The 15,341-nt window shown below is 42.6% G+C and overlaps 1 protein-coding gene across 2 annotated transcripts in view; it reads left to right on the top strand.

Moving 5' to 3' along the window:
- The window catches only part of KAT2B (lysine acetyltransferase 2B), a 104,308-nt gene that overhangs the window by 66,331 nt on the left and 22,636 nt on the right, over window positions 1-15,341 (top strand). For both annotated transcript variants that reach the window (XM_082624855.1, XM_082624856.1), the window contains exons 7-10: window positions 3,800-3,906; window positions 8,774-8,899; window positions 11,350-11,486; window positions 13,912-14,120. In XM_082624855.1, coding sequence (XP_082480981.1) covers window positions 3,800-3,906; window positions 8,774-8,899; window positions 11,350-11,486; window positions 13,912-14,120 — 579 coding nt within the window. The remainder of the gene's footprint in view (window positions 1-3,799; window positions 3,907-8,773; window positions 8,900-11,349; window positions 11,487-13,911; window positions 14,121-15,341) is intronic.

Raw genomic sequence — 15,341 nt, 5'->3', positions numbered from 1 at the left:
AAGCAGTTTTCTTATTTCTCTATTACATTTGCCACATAAGTAGCGTTTCATGTGTTCAGATTATAGTAGTTGTTCTGTCTCTAAGCCAAGGGACAAAGAGGACCCCTCTCCCCTCCCCCCTAACACCTTTTGTGGTGCTTAAAGAGACATTTTAATTACCTTGCATAGTAGCAATTTTATTTTTCCCATAGCAAACTCATTTTGCTTCTTGCAGGTATTTGCTAATTATAGTGTTTTGTTCGTTCAGCCCATAGTTCTGGCCTGCTTATGCTGTTCAGCTGAAAAATCAACGTTGCTTTCCTTTTATCTCTGTTACTAATGGTAGGGTAAAACTACCACCCACTTCTCCTTTTAAATCCCTTTTCATTGAATCTGACAACATTTGAGGCTGTTAGGGATTTATACCTGCGGATTTGGCGGCAGAATCTCATATTGAAGCCGGAGGTGCCATTTGGATCTTGGGCACCAGCTCAAGGTGAGGACTGCAGACCGCTTCTCACACCTGGTGAGGTTGCCATGATTCTCAGATGCATCTTCAGAGCTTACATCCTTATCTTCCTGCTCTTCATATGTTGCCCTTTCTTCTGCTTGGCTTTAACGTGTGCCTTTCCCCGATGCCACCCCCATCCACCTATTTACACAGTTGTTTTTAAAAGCTTTAGTATCTGCATTTCGTTCTAAAAGTGGTAAATGGACATGTTGATGAAAATTTGATTCACAGAGAACAAAGAAGCAAAAGACCACTATAACCCTACCACTGTGATATACTTTTTGTGCTTTTAGATATTTCAATTTTTTTCTCCGTGTACTGCGTTCTTTTATTCTACATACAATTTTGTATCCTCTGTATATAAAACAAGCGTTTTCTCATAGCATTAGATGAGCCTGTTCTTTATTTTATTGAAATAACTAAATATATGTATGTATGTATATATTATATATATATATTATATAACACACACATGATTATTTTCCTAAATTATTAATGGCATTCTTCTTTGGTGAGTCTCTTTAGGGCTTTGTGAAGTGTTCCCATTATATAATTACTGATAAAGAAGAAGCCTGGAAAAGGAGAGGAAATTTACTTCTGTGATCAAGGGCAGTTGGGGAAATCTCGAGGGCTGTGTGAGGTGAAGGCAGGGTCTGCTTAGCAAAAGGGGGAAATGCATCGAGAAACTTCCCTCTTGTCAGCAAGGTCAGAATGTGATCTTAGTAAGGATTTTACCTCCTGTTGCTGTCAGTCTTTCTGTGTTAGATAAGAAGCATACTAAAGTGTTTTAAAGCATAAGTTAGTGGTGGCTTGCTTGGCAAAAGGCGACTCATGTCGTGTCTGTAAACCATGAATTACACAACTGAGTGCAGGTAGATGTTCATGCAAATGGTACCTTATTCTTAAATCTTCTGAGTATGAGCAGCAAGTCAGAAGACCCTCAGGACCTTTCCCCACCTGTCTTCACTTCCAAAAACCCAACCTCTCCCACCCTGAGACCTTCTAAACTCTTGCTGGATTTGATTCATGAGAAGACTAGTGGCACTTTCAGTAATTGTGATGATGATGATGATGTTAATGTAGGTCCTTGATCAGTTGTCCATACTTGGTATGTTTCTCAGTTCAAGTTTTAAGGTAACTTGACACCTTTATAAAGGTAACATAACACATGGACTATACATTATCATAGCTTAGGGGTGGGGGCAGGTCCCCCAAAGCAAATCCGTTTATAATTATAAAGACTATAAGTAGTCTTACGTATGTTTTGTTGCCAAATGGATTAGGGAAAATACTTTTTTTAAGGGCTTTTGGATTTCAAAATTTCAGAGACAGGATAGTAGACGTATATACTAGCTAAGCTTTATTACATCATTGCAGTGTAAACTTCTTGAGGGCAAGACGAGGTTGTGTTCCCTCTGTCCTCCAGCACCTGGCAGAGCACCTGGCATGTGGTGGGCATTCAGTGTTCGTTGAGTGAATGAATGAGCACTTCCTAAGGGCTCATCACCATTTGAAGCATGACATTAGTGTACTCCTCACTACCACCTCTATAGGAGGTACTGTTGATATTTCCATTTTATAAAAGTGGAACCAAGGAAGAGGGAGGTTAAGAACTTGTTCCAAGGTCACACAAATAATAAGTGGTGAGCTTGGTAATTGGATGTTAGAGCCCAAGCTCTTAGCCATTATTCTATACCCCTCCATGAGAATTAATGTGCCTTAAAAAGAGGCTTTCAGGAAGACATTCCAGTACCAGAAGTATAGATTTGTGTTGGTATTTTAATCATAGTTCTTCTATTTTGGGGCACATAAGAACTGTCCAAGGTACTTGTCAAAAATCAGTTGCCCAGACCATTCTCCCAGACTCCAATTCAGTAAGCATAGGTGGGGTTTGGGTATCTGTACTTCTACCAAGGTATTCGGGTGATTTCTGTGGGCCCCCAAAACTTGAGATGTTTGTTTATAACACGACAGGAAATATAACGTAGTAATTAATCACACGTCCTGATCTTGGCCCTGCAATTTACTGGTGTGGGACTTTGTACTAGTTATTGAGCCTCTCTGTGCCCTAAGTTTTTCCATCTGTAAAATGGGTACAATAATGGAACCTATCTCATAGGGTTGTTAGGAAGATCAAATGAGTTAATATACACCAACTACTTAGAGCAGTGTCTGTCCTATACTAAGAGCTATGTATGTGTGTGATAAATAAAAATAAAGTACGTAACTCCTTGGGTTGATGTGAAGATTCAATAAGAAGTTCTTACCCAGAGAAAACCATAATTCAAAAAGACACATGCACCCCAATGTTCATAGCAGTACTGTTTACAATAGCCAGGACATGGAAGCAACCTAAATGTCCATCAACAGAGGAATAGATAAAGTAGATGTGGTACATATATCCAATGGAATATTACTCAGCCATGAAAAGGAACGAAATTGGGTCATTTGTAGAGTCATGGATGGACCTACAGAGTGTCATACTGAGTGAAGTAACTCAGAAAGAGAAAAACAAATACTGTATATTAACGCATATATGTGGAATCTAGAAAAATGGTATAGATGATCTTACTTGCAAAGCAGAAATAGAGACACAGAAGTAGAGAACAAATATCTGGATACCAAGGGGGAAAAGGGGGGCTGGTGGGAGGAATTGGGAGATTGGGATTGACACATATACACTATTGATACTATGTATAAAATAGGTAACTAATGAGAACATACTGTGTAGCACAGGGAACTCTACTTAATGCACTGTGGTGACCTAAATGGGAAGGAAATCCAAAAAAGAGGGGATATATGTATTTGTATAGCTGATTCATTTTGCTGTACAGTAGAAACTAACATAACATTGTAAAGCAACTATACTCTGATAAAGATTAATTAAAAAAAAAAGAAGTTCTTAGGACAGTGCAGACACATGGTAAGGATTCCATAAATACTATAGCGGCTTTTGTGATGGAAATGACGGTGACAGTGACCGCTCTGTGGAGGGCTGGAATCTGGTTCCGAGATTCCCTGAGGGGGACTGGGTGGAATGCATTTCCACTGATGTAAGGCTCTGTGTAGTCTAGCTCGTATCTATCTATGCAGAGCCCAAAGAGAATACATCTGTAGAAATGCATTCTGTTATTAGAATATACCAGGGCTGCCCAACTAAATCATGACTTGAGTCATAATTGACTAGCATATTTCTAAATTGAAGATGGGATGCTGGTGTTCATGTGATTGCTGTGGGTGGTCAGGGCTTTTGTCCCTCTAGTAATGCATTAGTTTTGACCTCATGCTTGCCTTTACCCTTGTGCCTAGGTTTCTGTCCATGTTAGAAGAAGAAGTTTATAGTCAAAACTCTCCCATCTGGGATCAGGATTTTCTCTCAGCTTCTTCCAGAACCAGCCAGCTAGGAATCCAAACAGGTAAAAAAAAAATTTTTTTTTTGCATAAATCAGAAAACAACCAGGAAGTGTTCATTGCAGTTCCCTCTGCATTTATTTGTGTTTTTCATCAAGAATTGAAGACTAGCACCAGCAAAAAAACGTAAAAGCTCTGGCAAATCTTGCATCTACGTCTCTGTTGGTGAGGAGAGCAGGTGCAAACCAAACAGTTAAAATAACAACAGCTGCTGCTCCTGCTATGGGAGTTTGCTCAGCCCGCGCCTCACAGCTGTACGGGAGGTTTAAACCCAGACGGCTCAGGTCTGCAGTCAATGCTGGCTCTTTTTGAAGACACCTACAGTCTCGATCAATGGCCACATATGCCCAGGAATCATGTCTCCGTCTGGTTTCTGAATCTGTGGGGTCTGGTTTGGGCACCAAGTTGCTCTCATGGATAATGGTAGGATGGTGAGTCTCAGGACGTGAAGTGGGGTCAGGGCGTCAGCTGGCATTGCCTCGGGTCAGCCAGTGGCCTCAGCGAGCATTTTGTGAGGAAGGAAGATGTGTAACTTCTGGAGTCACACTGACCCTAGAAAGAGGGTCTGAACTCCTGCCTTGGATGCTCGGAAAATTTGGAGAAGTTTGGCAAGAGATGCCAGAGCAGTAATTTGTATGTGGCCTTGGGGAAAGATAGAATGCAGAATTTTGATGTCGAGTTTTTAGTAGATCTAGTTCAATGTGTAATATGGGGGCTCTTAGTATTGCCTCCAGCAAAGGGTAATTTTATTCTCGCCATTCCCCCACCCCCAGTTTTTTAAATTGAATACATACAGTGAAAGGCAACCTTTTTAGCATGTGGTTCTGTGAATGTTGGCAAACACACACAGTTAGTTGTGTAACTACCACTACTATCAGAATATAGAAAAAAACATATAGGACAACTGCATCACCCCAGAAAATTCCCTTGTACCCCTTTTGTAGTCCATTCAGTGCTCTAACCCCCAGCTTCGGCAACCACTGACTTGTTTTTTGTTCCTGTAGTTTTGCCTTTTCTAGAATGCCATATGAGTGGAATCATAGCTTTCTGACTCTGGCTTCTTTCACTCAGCATACTGCATTTGAGAAGGTGATGAAACCATTTTTTGTCCATCTAGAGCCCAAGTTTGGATGCATATAATTAAATCCTCCCAAGCAGAGTCCTTAGGGAATGAGGTATTTTGGTTTGGATCAAGCCAGCTTTGTCTGGCTTCTTGTTACCAGAAACATTTTTTGTGCTGTTTTTTCACCTTAGGTCATAGAATATAATTTCATGTTTCTCTGGTTCAAAACCTGTAGCGCTCTGGGGCTTTTCTGTGCATGCACAGAGCTCCAGACCTGAGTGTCAGCACTTCCTGGACATGCTCTGTGTAGCACCTGGGCATGTGTGCTGTATTCCTCTCTCTGTCCCCATGTCGTTCACTTTGTCTCTGTCTTTATCTTACCTAACTTTCAAATGGCATCTCTCCCACAAACTCTTTCCTAATTCTCCCCATGCCTTCTCGTAAGGGCTGGATCTCCTTTCTTCCAAATGTTCGTGGAAGCTTGATAATATCCTATCGCCGGTTGTTTAACTTGGCTGCACCGTGGCATCACCCATGTGATTTAAAATACTACTGATTTTGAATAGTGTTATTTATTTGTGGTATGATTAATTATAGAACTTTATTAATTTGGGATGCTCTCAAGGAAGGAAAGAAAATTTATATTAAAAATTTAGAAAAATTAAAAAAAAAGTTTAGAAACCACCTAAATTTATAGCCTGACTCTTAGTGACTCAGTAAAATATGCCATATAGAGGTTCTTGTTTCAATAAATAGTTAAGAATTTCTTCTATCAGTTTTTGCCAGTAGATGCTTCTGTATGTTTGAAAATAATTTCCTTCTTTCCCACAATTATCTCCTGATTTTCTACAATATTTACGGCACTGGTTTAGATACTGAGAAGAGCTATAAATAAAACAAAATGATTTATTTTAAATAAAAGAAAAATACTACTGATCTCTGAGGCCCCTCCCAAGAGGGTGTGATGTAATTGGCCAAGGACGTGGCCTGGACATCGAGACTTTAAAAGCTCCTCAGGTGACCTGACGTACAGCAGTCTGAGTCACACAGCACTCACCTCATGCTGCCCTCGCCCCCTTTTCTCTGTACGTCTCTGTCTCCTATGAGTGTGAATCCTGCATGGTCAGAGACCCAGTTTTGCCACGAGAATAGCTGATACTTCCAGTAAGTGCTTGCCCTGAGGTTTGCTTCCTGTCTTTGAGCCTTAGCGCAAACCATGAGAAGTTGGTGTGATTATCTCCTTTATGTGCATGAGAAATGAGAGCTCAGAGAGGAGCAACCAGTTGCCCAAAAGCAGAGCTCCTGAGTGATGGGACTGGGCTTCACACTGGGTCTAATTCCTGTCTCTTGCACTGTGTTAGGAGCCAGAGCTCTAACCGCTGCTCTGCACGGCCCCAGTGTGCTTTGCAAATGTGCAGGCAAGCACATGTGGAAGGAATGAGTGAAGAACATGGGCCGGGGACACCAGAGCTCTGTGGCAGGGTCATCTTAGTTCTTTTCTGGAGGGACTTCTGGAGAGGATTTCTCTCTGGGTGAAGACTTCCCTTGAGCCTCACCTGCTCAAGATGCCTCCCAGTCTGTCCCACTTCCATTGTGTTGTCTGTCATCACACAAGATGGAGAAGGCGGGTCGTCTCTGACCCTCTGGGAATTTCAGATTCATCTCTGTGTCTCAGGTTGTCACCCAGTTCAGCTGGATTGTCTGTATTACCTGCCGCTGTCGGAAGCAGGCTGTCTCCTCCTGTTCTGCTGTAATTGCAGTGTGTTCTCTGGGGGAAAAGAAAAGTGTAATCACCTACTTAATTGGCATGTCTGCACATCTATGCAACTGTGATAAATGACATTCATAATGATGGCTCTGAACTTTTGCAAGGTACTCAGATGTCTTCTGAATCACCAGAGCTTCCCCTTTGTGTAGAATCGCTCCAGTGTACTTAGAAATTCAGAAGGCTTGTTAGCTGGGAGGAAAGCCATACAGCCTGGTGCTTTAGTATATTCTGATCCCCCGTTATTTTCTTTTTCTTCTGGGGGTGGTGGTTTCCTCACCTATGTTTTATTTATTTTTATTTAAAAAAATTTTTTATTGTAATGACCTATATGGGAAAAGGATCTAAAAAAGAGTGGGTATATGTAGATGTATAACTGATTCACTTTGCTGTACACCTGAAACGAGCACAACGTTGTGAATCAGTGTATTCTGATTCTTTACATACCAGTTGCTGTTCGGTTAGGATTGCTGTGGGTCCATGTCTCTCCGTGGCTCGGTTTACTTACTCCATCACTCTCTTGGCTACGGGGAAAGTCCCCCGTAGACCACACTGTGGCTGCCTTGACACCAAGATGAATGTGCTCTCTGGGCATCTGTCTGCACTGAGAATGTCCGTGTCCCTCATCAGTCTCGCCTCATCAGCTACGGATCAGCATCACGCTAGCAAACAACGTCCTACTTCCTATGATGGCTTTTTTGAAAAAAGGCCAAACAAAAAGGTTTTGTTTGGAAATACTCTCGAACTTACAGAAAAGTTACGAAACTAGGACAAAGCAGTCCTGTGTGCTGTATGTTCTTTGTTTAGCTGTTAACATTTGCCATACTTGCTTCATCATTTCTCCTGTTTCTCTGTCTCTGTCTCGCTCCATATGTATGTGTGCATATATGTATGTTTTTTGTCTTCTAAACTATTTGAAAGTTACAAACGTCATGCCCCTTTACTGACTTCAGTGGGTATCTCTTAAGAGTAAGGACGTTTTCTTATTTAATCGCAGTATAGTTATCAAAGTAAGGGATTTTAACCTTGATGCAATATTATTATCTAATCTATGTGCTATTTTCCATTTTGCCCCTCATCTCAGTGATGTGGTTTATGGCAATTTTTGTGTCACATCGGGAGGCATGTAACGTTGTCCTCTCCCATTATTGCTGGTGTGCAGTTTGATCACTGGCTTAGGATGGGGTTTATGAGGTTTCTCCACTGCAGTGTTACCATTTCTCCTTTTGTAATAAAAAAAAAAAAGTACTTTTGTGGGGAGATACTTTGAGACTATCCTGTCTTTATCAAAATTATATTCATTGGGACTTCCCTGGTGGTGCAGTGGTTAAGAATCCGCCTGCCAATGCAGGGGACATGGGTTCAATCCCTGGTCTGGGAAGATCCCACATGCCACGGAGCAACTAAGCCTGTGCGCCACAAGTACTGAGCCTGCACTCTGGAACCCGCAAGCCACAATTACTGAGCCCACGTGCCAAAACTACTGAAGCCCGCGCGCCTAGAGCCTGTGCCCCACAACAAGAGAAGTCACCACAATGAGAAGCCCACGCTCTTCAAGGAAGAGTAGCCCCCACTTGCCACAACTAGAGAAAGCCCGAGCGCAGCAACGAAGACCCTGCGCAGCCAAAAATAAATAAAAATAAAAATATAAAAAAAATTATATTCACAAGGTTTAGACTGTACAGATGATTCTTCCCTGAATCAATTATTATATACTGGCTGCTTCCCCCGGCCCCTGCCAGCTTCCATCGTTCCCTTCTTATTTGTTGGCATTCTCCTGTACGAAGAGTTTCACCTTCTCCCCACTTATTTATTTATGCATTTATTATTTTATCAGTTTGGACTCGGATATCTTTATTCTATCCAATGGGTTATAATCCATCCCTGTCTTTCTTATCATACTCACATTGGCCCCATAGTTTTTATTTTAAAGATGACTTCTTTGGGGTGATGGGCAGGAATGGGATGGTGTCATGTGCACTTGGTTCCTTATTGCCTAAGAAAGAAGTCATTTAATACCTTCTTTTCCTTTTCCTGGGGGCAGTTATCAGTCCACCTCCTGTGGCCGGGACAGTTACCTTCAATTCAAACTCAGCTTCCCTTGAGCAACAGAATGGAGGGAGCAACAGTCCTTCCTGTAAAGGCGCTTCGGGGCTTGAGGCAAACCCAGGTAAGCTCTTCGAGGGCATCATAGAGGACTGCGATTTGCCCTAGAAGCTTTATTATCTGAGGAGTGCCAAAGGTAGACTTCGAACAGATTGTACATGTCCAGGATCTCAATGGTCGGAACTCACTTTGAGCTGTATTGGTTAGTTATTGCTGTGTAACAAACCCACTCAAAATGCAGAGTCTTAAAACTGTAATCTTTTATTATCATAGCTCACTCATCCTGTGTATTGCCTGAGAGGTGGCTAATCCCGGCTAGTCTCCGTCAGGCTGGACTTGCATATTTCTCATCCTCCTTCTAGGACCATTGGGTTTCTTCCCCTTCCCTTGGGGCAGAATATGTCCTTATTATGGTGGCAGAAGCACCAGAAAACAAGAAGAAATACACCTTCTTGAAGCCTAAGCTCGGAACTGGTACCCCATCACACCTGCCTCATTTTGTCATCAAAGCTAATCACATGGTCAAACTCAGAGTAAAGGGGTGGGGAAATGTACCCTACTCCTTTTATAGGACGAACTGCAAAATCACATGGCAGAGCATGGATACAGGAGGGGAAAGAATTTGGCCTTGAATGTAATCTGCCATGTGGGCAAAAACATCTCTTAATCCTAAAGGCATTTCACAGTTACAGGATGTTTTGAAGGTTGCATTTCTGTCCACAGGCTTGACCTCAGACAAATCTTGGGCATGACCAAAGTTTGACATTAAAGAAATGACATAAAAGGGGGAGAGAAGAGGATTTTGAATGAAGTACTAAGCATTGAGCATTGGTGCCACCATTGTCTCTCCCACTTCCAAGGGAGACATCACTAATTAACCTGGAAACTCTTTGCCAGTGAGCTTGGATGCAGCCTAAGATGCTTTCTTATCACATCACTATTAGCAATCTATCAAGTTTGGGGTGTATTGGGTATAAGCCTCAGCTCCAAAATAAATAGTTCATAATGTTAATCTTGGGGAATCTTGGAATTTTTGAAGGCTTCTTGGTCAGATGACTGAAAATATTCTCACTCACCTCCAATCACAACAAGTAAAAAGTTATGAAAACAGGAACTCAACCAAAACTGTTTAGTAAGTAACATATAATATTTGGAGAAGCATCTTGTATAGACGAGATACTTGACATTGCCCTGCTCCTTTTTAGCTAAAGTTGATGGGAATGCTATATGGAACATGCTTAGTGGGATTCGCACCTGAGGAATAAATTAGATTTGAACATGTAAAAATTATGGGGCTTCCCTGGTGGTGCAGTGGTTGAGAGTCCTCCTGCCGACGCAGGGGACACGGGTTCGTGCCCCGGTCCGGGAAGATCCCACATGCCACGGAGCGGCTGGGCCCGTGAGCCATGGCCGCCGGGCCTGCGCCTCCAGAGCCTGTGCTCTGCAGCGGGAGAGGCCACAGCAGTGAGAGGCCCGCGTACCGCAAAAAATAAATAAATAAATAAAAATTAAAAAAAAATTAATTGTAAAAATAAATGCATTATGACAGAAGGAAAAAAAAGAAAGAAAGAAAAACCAAACATGATAGTAGAAGGGACAGAAAGCCACCATGTAATCTAAGGAGGAAGGTGGGAGAGAGTTCTCCTTGCCTTTGCCCGGCCTTTCCCAGCATGTAACATATTGAGAGTATACCTACTTCAAAGGCCAATGGCCCTGCTCACTTTGTGAGGCATCATTTTAAGGCAAAAAAGCATTGTGAGAGATAGTGAGGGTCATTTTGTGATGAAAACATTAAATTCACCAGGAAAATAAAACAGTTCATGAGTATATTTCAAATATATAGACGTATATACATGACATGCATATGACCACATATATCTATACATACATACATGCAAACATATATGAAAGAGGGAGAATTAACAGAACTGCAAAGAGAAATAATCACTTCAAACCAACCAACAGTTGAAGTCTGGAAGAAACCTCTCTGATTCATTCATAGATCAAGCAGACAAAACTGTCAGTAAGGACAGAAGCCCTGCAAACACGATCAACAAGATTAATCTAACGTGTAGAGAGCACTCAAAATCAGAAAAATACACATTCTTTCCAAGAAGACACTTAATTTACAAATAATTGGTCAAGTCTTAGTCCATAAAGCAAGTTTCGAAAAATTTTGACCTTTGGTATCATATGGGCCATGTTCTCTGACCACAAAGTGATAACTAGACTCACCCCTTAATATGCAAATGAAGAGACACATGCCTTAATAACTCATATGTCAAGTTAAAAAATTATCATGGAAAATAGAAACTATTTAGAATAGATCTATGGTTGGCAGTTACTGTGAGACCTCCTCCCTTCTCTCTCCTGCCTTCCACTGTGCCCCTCCCCTGGTACATGGAGGGTTGATGTCCACACCTGTCAGTGTTATTAGAAAATTAGTTGGATTAGTTGGCATGTGCTTTGTGGTTAAAATAACCCATCGTTTACCCTTTTATTTTGATCATCAAGGAGAAAAGAGGAAAATGAATGACTCTCATGTTTTGGAGGAGGCCAAGAAACCCCGAGTGATGGGCGATATTCCACTGGAATTAATCCACGAGGTCATGTCCACCATCACAGACCCTGCAGCAATGCTCGGGCCAGAGGTCAGCAGGGTGAACCTAGGCAGCCAGCTGGTGGACCCCTTCTACTCTCCGGGCCACTCCAGCTGTTGGGAATGGGGATGGTATTGCCGAGAGAGGGCATGTCATGCTACCCTGGTTTGCATTTTGCCTGGTGGTCAGGGTCGGAAAGGCAAGAAAAGCCGATGGAGAGCTGATTCCCCTTGATGACTGTCACATCACGGGGAAACATAATCTCACGCAGTTGAAGGCATTTCTCCTCCTTCAACTTTTTATCTTGAAAAATTTAAACCCTCATAAATGTTGCAAAAAACTCCATGATAAAGATCCAGAGACTATTTAGATTCACCAATCGTTAACATGCCTCATTTACTTTCCTTCTGTCGCGGTCTCTCTCCTGTGAAGCATTAGGAACCATTTCGGAATTCAATACAGATGCCATAACACTTCACCCCTAACTAAATTTGCATGTATCTCCCAAGACTGAGACTGTTTGTTCACATTACCTCAATGCAGTTATCACCTCCAGCAAATGTAGCTAGGTTACAGTATTATCTAATGTATGGGTTGGCAGTCTTCAGCCCGTGGGCCAAATCCAGCCCACTTGCTGGTTTTGTAAATAAAGTTTAATTGAAGTGTATTGTCTGTGTCTGCCTTGCACTACAAAAGCAGTGTAAGATAGGGGAAGTCTGACTGCAAAGCCTAAGATAGTTGTCCCCTGGCCCTTTATAGAAAAGTTTGCTTAGACAAAGTTATAGTAGACCGTTGGCCTAATATACAGCCCATATTCAAATTTCCCGTATGTGCAAATTCTGTCCGTTATAACATTTGCTGCTGTTGTTGGAGGATCAGTCAGGGATCATGCACTGCATTTAGTTCTTATCTCTTCACCTCTTGTTTTTTTGGTCACGCTCTGTGGTTTCCGGGATCTTAGTTCCCTGACCAGGGATTGAACCTGTGCCCCCGGCAGTGGAAGCATGGAGTCCTAACCACTGGACCACCAGGGACTTCCTCTCTTCACCTCTTTAGTCTCCTTTATTCTAGAACAGTCCCCCAGCCCTCTTTTGGTCTTTTGTGGCAGCGCTGTTGTTGCAGAGTCCTGGTCACTGGTTTTGCATAATGTCCCTCTACCTGAATTTGTCTGTTTACCCATGATTAGATTCAAGTAAAGCAATTCTGGTAAAAGGACTGCTGTCAGTCTCATTGTGTCCTATCCAGGGGCAAAGCAGTTTAAGACGTTTCTGGCAGCTTCCAGAAAATGAAGAAATGGCTCGGAGATTATTTTGCAAAACATCTTTAAAATTGTTTTTAGTATGGCTCTGCTAGATCAAAGTATCCATTTTTAATTTGTCATGTTTCCTTAGAAGTTTATTTCATGGTAGTGAGGATAATTCAGAGAACCAGAATGTTGTTAAGAGAGAGATCTTCTTACAAAATTGTTCTTTCCATTTCCTTCTAGATGTCCAGACCTGGGGACTTATGACTGTAGTACCTTTTGTGTACTTGTCTTTTGAGGATTTAGTAACTTCACCGATTAGTTTAGCTCAGTTTTTTTCAGCCGTAAAATGTGGATATAGTCACACATTTTAGGATGTGTTGGGTGGATTTAGTAGTGTCCTGGAGTTGACTTGTACTGGTGTTGCAAGGCAACTGTTACATTTTCAGGAATTTTGTGTGCTGGTTGTTAAATATGTTGGTAGCTTGAAACTGACCACGGTGGCATCCGGGCACCTGGGCACCGCCATAGAACAGTGAAATGAGCACGTGCCGCCAATGGGCTTTTCTCCCTTGGGGAGCTGTTGGTTGAACACTGACCTGCACCCCACTGAGTGCTAGCACAAGGTTGTGCTGTGAGCTGTGGTTGAGAGTGGTCAACGGAGACCCCTGTGCAAAGAAAACCATCTTCCAAGAAGAGGTGCTGACAGTATAAATAAGACTGCCACTATTGGGCTTGTACTGGGATCTGTCATCCCGAGGGTGCTATAATGCTCAGCCAGATGGAGTTCCTAAAAACCAGGGACTGGCATACTATAGCCCTCAGGCCAGATCCAGTCTGCCTTCCCCCCCTTTAAGTAACATTTTATTGGAATTCTGCTTCACCCAGTCATTTGTGTGTTGTCTGCGGCAGCTTTCACCCTACAACAGTGTTGGCCAGTGCCACAGAGACCTTATGACTTGCCGATCTAAAATATGAGCTCCCTGGCCCTTTACAGAAAGTTTGGTGACTCCTGATCTACACCAAATCTCTGTGTACACGTAGAATACTCTGGTCCCTCAAAATGCTCTACCTACCTATTTTGTTTTCATAACTTGTGTGTGTTGGTTGGGACCCTGAAAATCCACAAATGTGCATCTTATTAGAACACAGAAGAGAGGCCTTGCTATGTCCTATCCCTCCTGTCTTAAGAGAAGAGCTCTGTGTAATGTTTTCCTGTCTCCTGCGTCCCAGACCAATTTTCTGTCAGCACACTCAGCCAGGGATGAAGCGGCAAGGCTGGAGGAGCGCAGGGGCGTGATTGAATTTCACGTAGTGGGCAATTCCCTGAACCAGAAGCCCAACAAGAAGATACTGATTTGGCTGGTGGGGCTGCAGAACGTGTTTTCCCATCAGCTGCCCCGGATGCCAAAGGAGTACATCACACGGCTTGTCTTTGACCCGTAAGTTGTGCTCTGCTCTTTCTTCTCCCTTTTTTCCCTCTTCTTTCTTTCTTTCCTTTTTTTAAAAATTTTTTGGCCACGCCACATGGCACATGCGATCTTCATTCCCCAACCAGGGGTTGAACCTGTGCCCCTTGCAGTGGAAGCGCCGAGTCTGAACCACTGGACCGCCAGGGATCACCTGTCCCCATTTTTCCCTTTTAAATGAAAGAGGAACTACTCAGATAGTGAAAGTCAGCCGTAGTCACCCACCGAGCTCTGCTGCCTCTCGTCACACTGTGGATACAGAGTGGCATCACGATAATTGCCATGGCTAAAGGCATTAAGATTAATTTTTCAACAGTTCGTCAATTTTTTGTTAACGAGGCTTTATATTTTAAGTTGCTGGTGACCGTCCTGTGCTTCATTCATTACAGCAATGAAGGAATATATAACGCTAAGAAGGCGTCCCACTTTTTTCACAGTCAAAATATTCTTGATTTTGGGGGCTTCCCTGGTGGCGCAGTGGTTGAGAGTCCGCCTGCCGATTCAGGGGACACGGGTTCGTGCCCCGGTCCGGGAAGATCCCACATGCCGCGGAGCAGCTGCGCCCGTGAGCCATGGCCGCTGAGCCTGCGCGTCCGGAGCCTGTGCTCTGCAACGGGAGAGGCCACAACAGTGAGAGGCCCGCGTACAGCAAAAACAAAACAAAACAAAAACAACAACAAAAAAAAATATTCTTGATTTTGGTATCTTAACTAGGTACCATTGTCGCCAGGGTCTGTAAGCCCTGAGAAGATTATTGGGGTATTAGGTTAACTTTGACAATCCATTACATTAAAAAAAAAAAAAAAGTAAACTTCCCTACTTGAATGTATTTTAACACATGGAACCCAGTAGCCTATGTGCATTGTGATCCATGCATGTGACTATTCAGAGTGATGTTTTAGGCAGAAGGCCTGATAGGGTTCTAGAATGCAGGTTTTAGCAAATTGTACCTGTGGATTTGGTTTTCTTTTCCGTATTGTTTCTATGCCTTTTTTTTTTTTTTTTACATCTTTATTGGAGTATAATTGCTTTACAATGGTGTGTTAGTTTCTGCTTTATAACAAAGTGAATCAGTTATACATATACATATGTTCCCATATCTCTTCCCTCTTGCGTCTCCCTCCCTCCCACCCTCCCTATCCCACCCCTCACAAAGCACCGAGCTGATCTCCCTGTGCTATGCGGCTGCTTCCC

Source organism: Mesoplodon mirus (assembly GCF_964341445.2).
Source record: "Mesoplodon mirus genome assembly, chromosome: 6".
Classification (NCBI taxonomy): Eukaryota; Metazoa; Chordata; class Mammalia; order Artiodactyla; family Ziphiidae; genus Mesoplodon; species Mesoplodon mirus.
The sequence above is the reverse complement of the archived record's forward strand: the minus strand, read 5'-3'. Positions and strand labels throughout refer to the sequence as shown.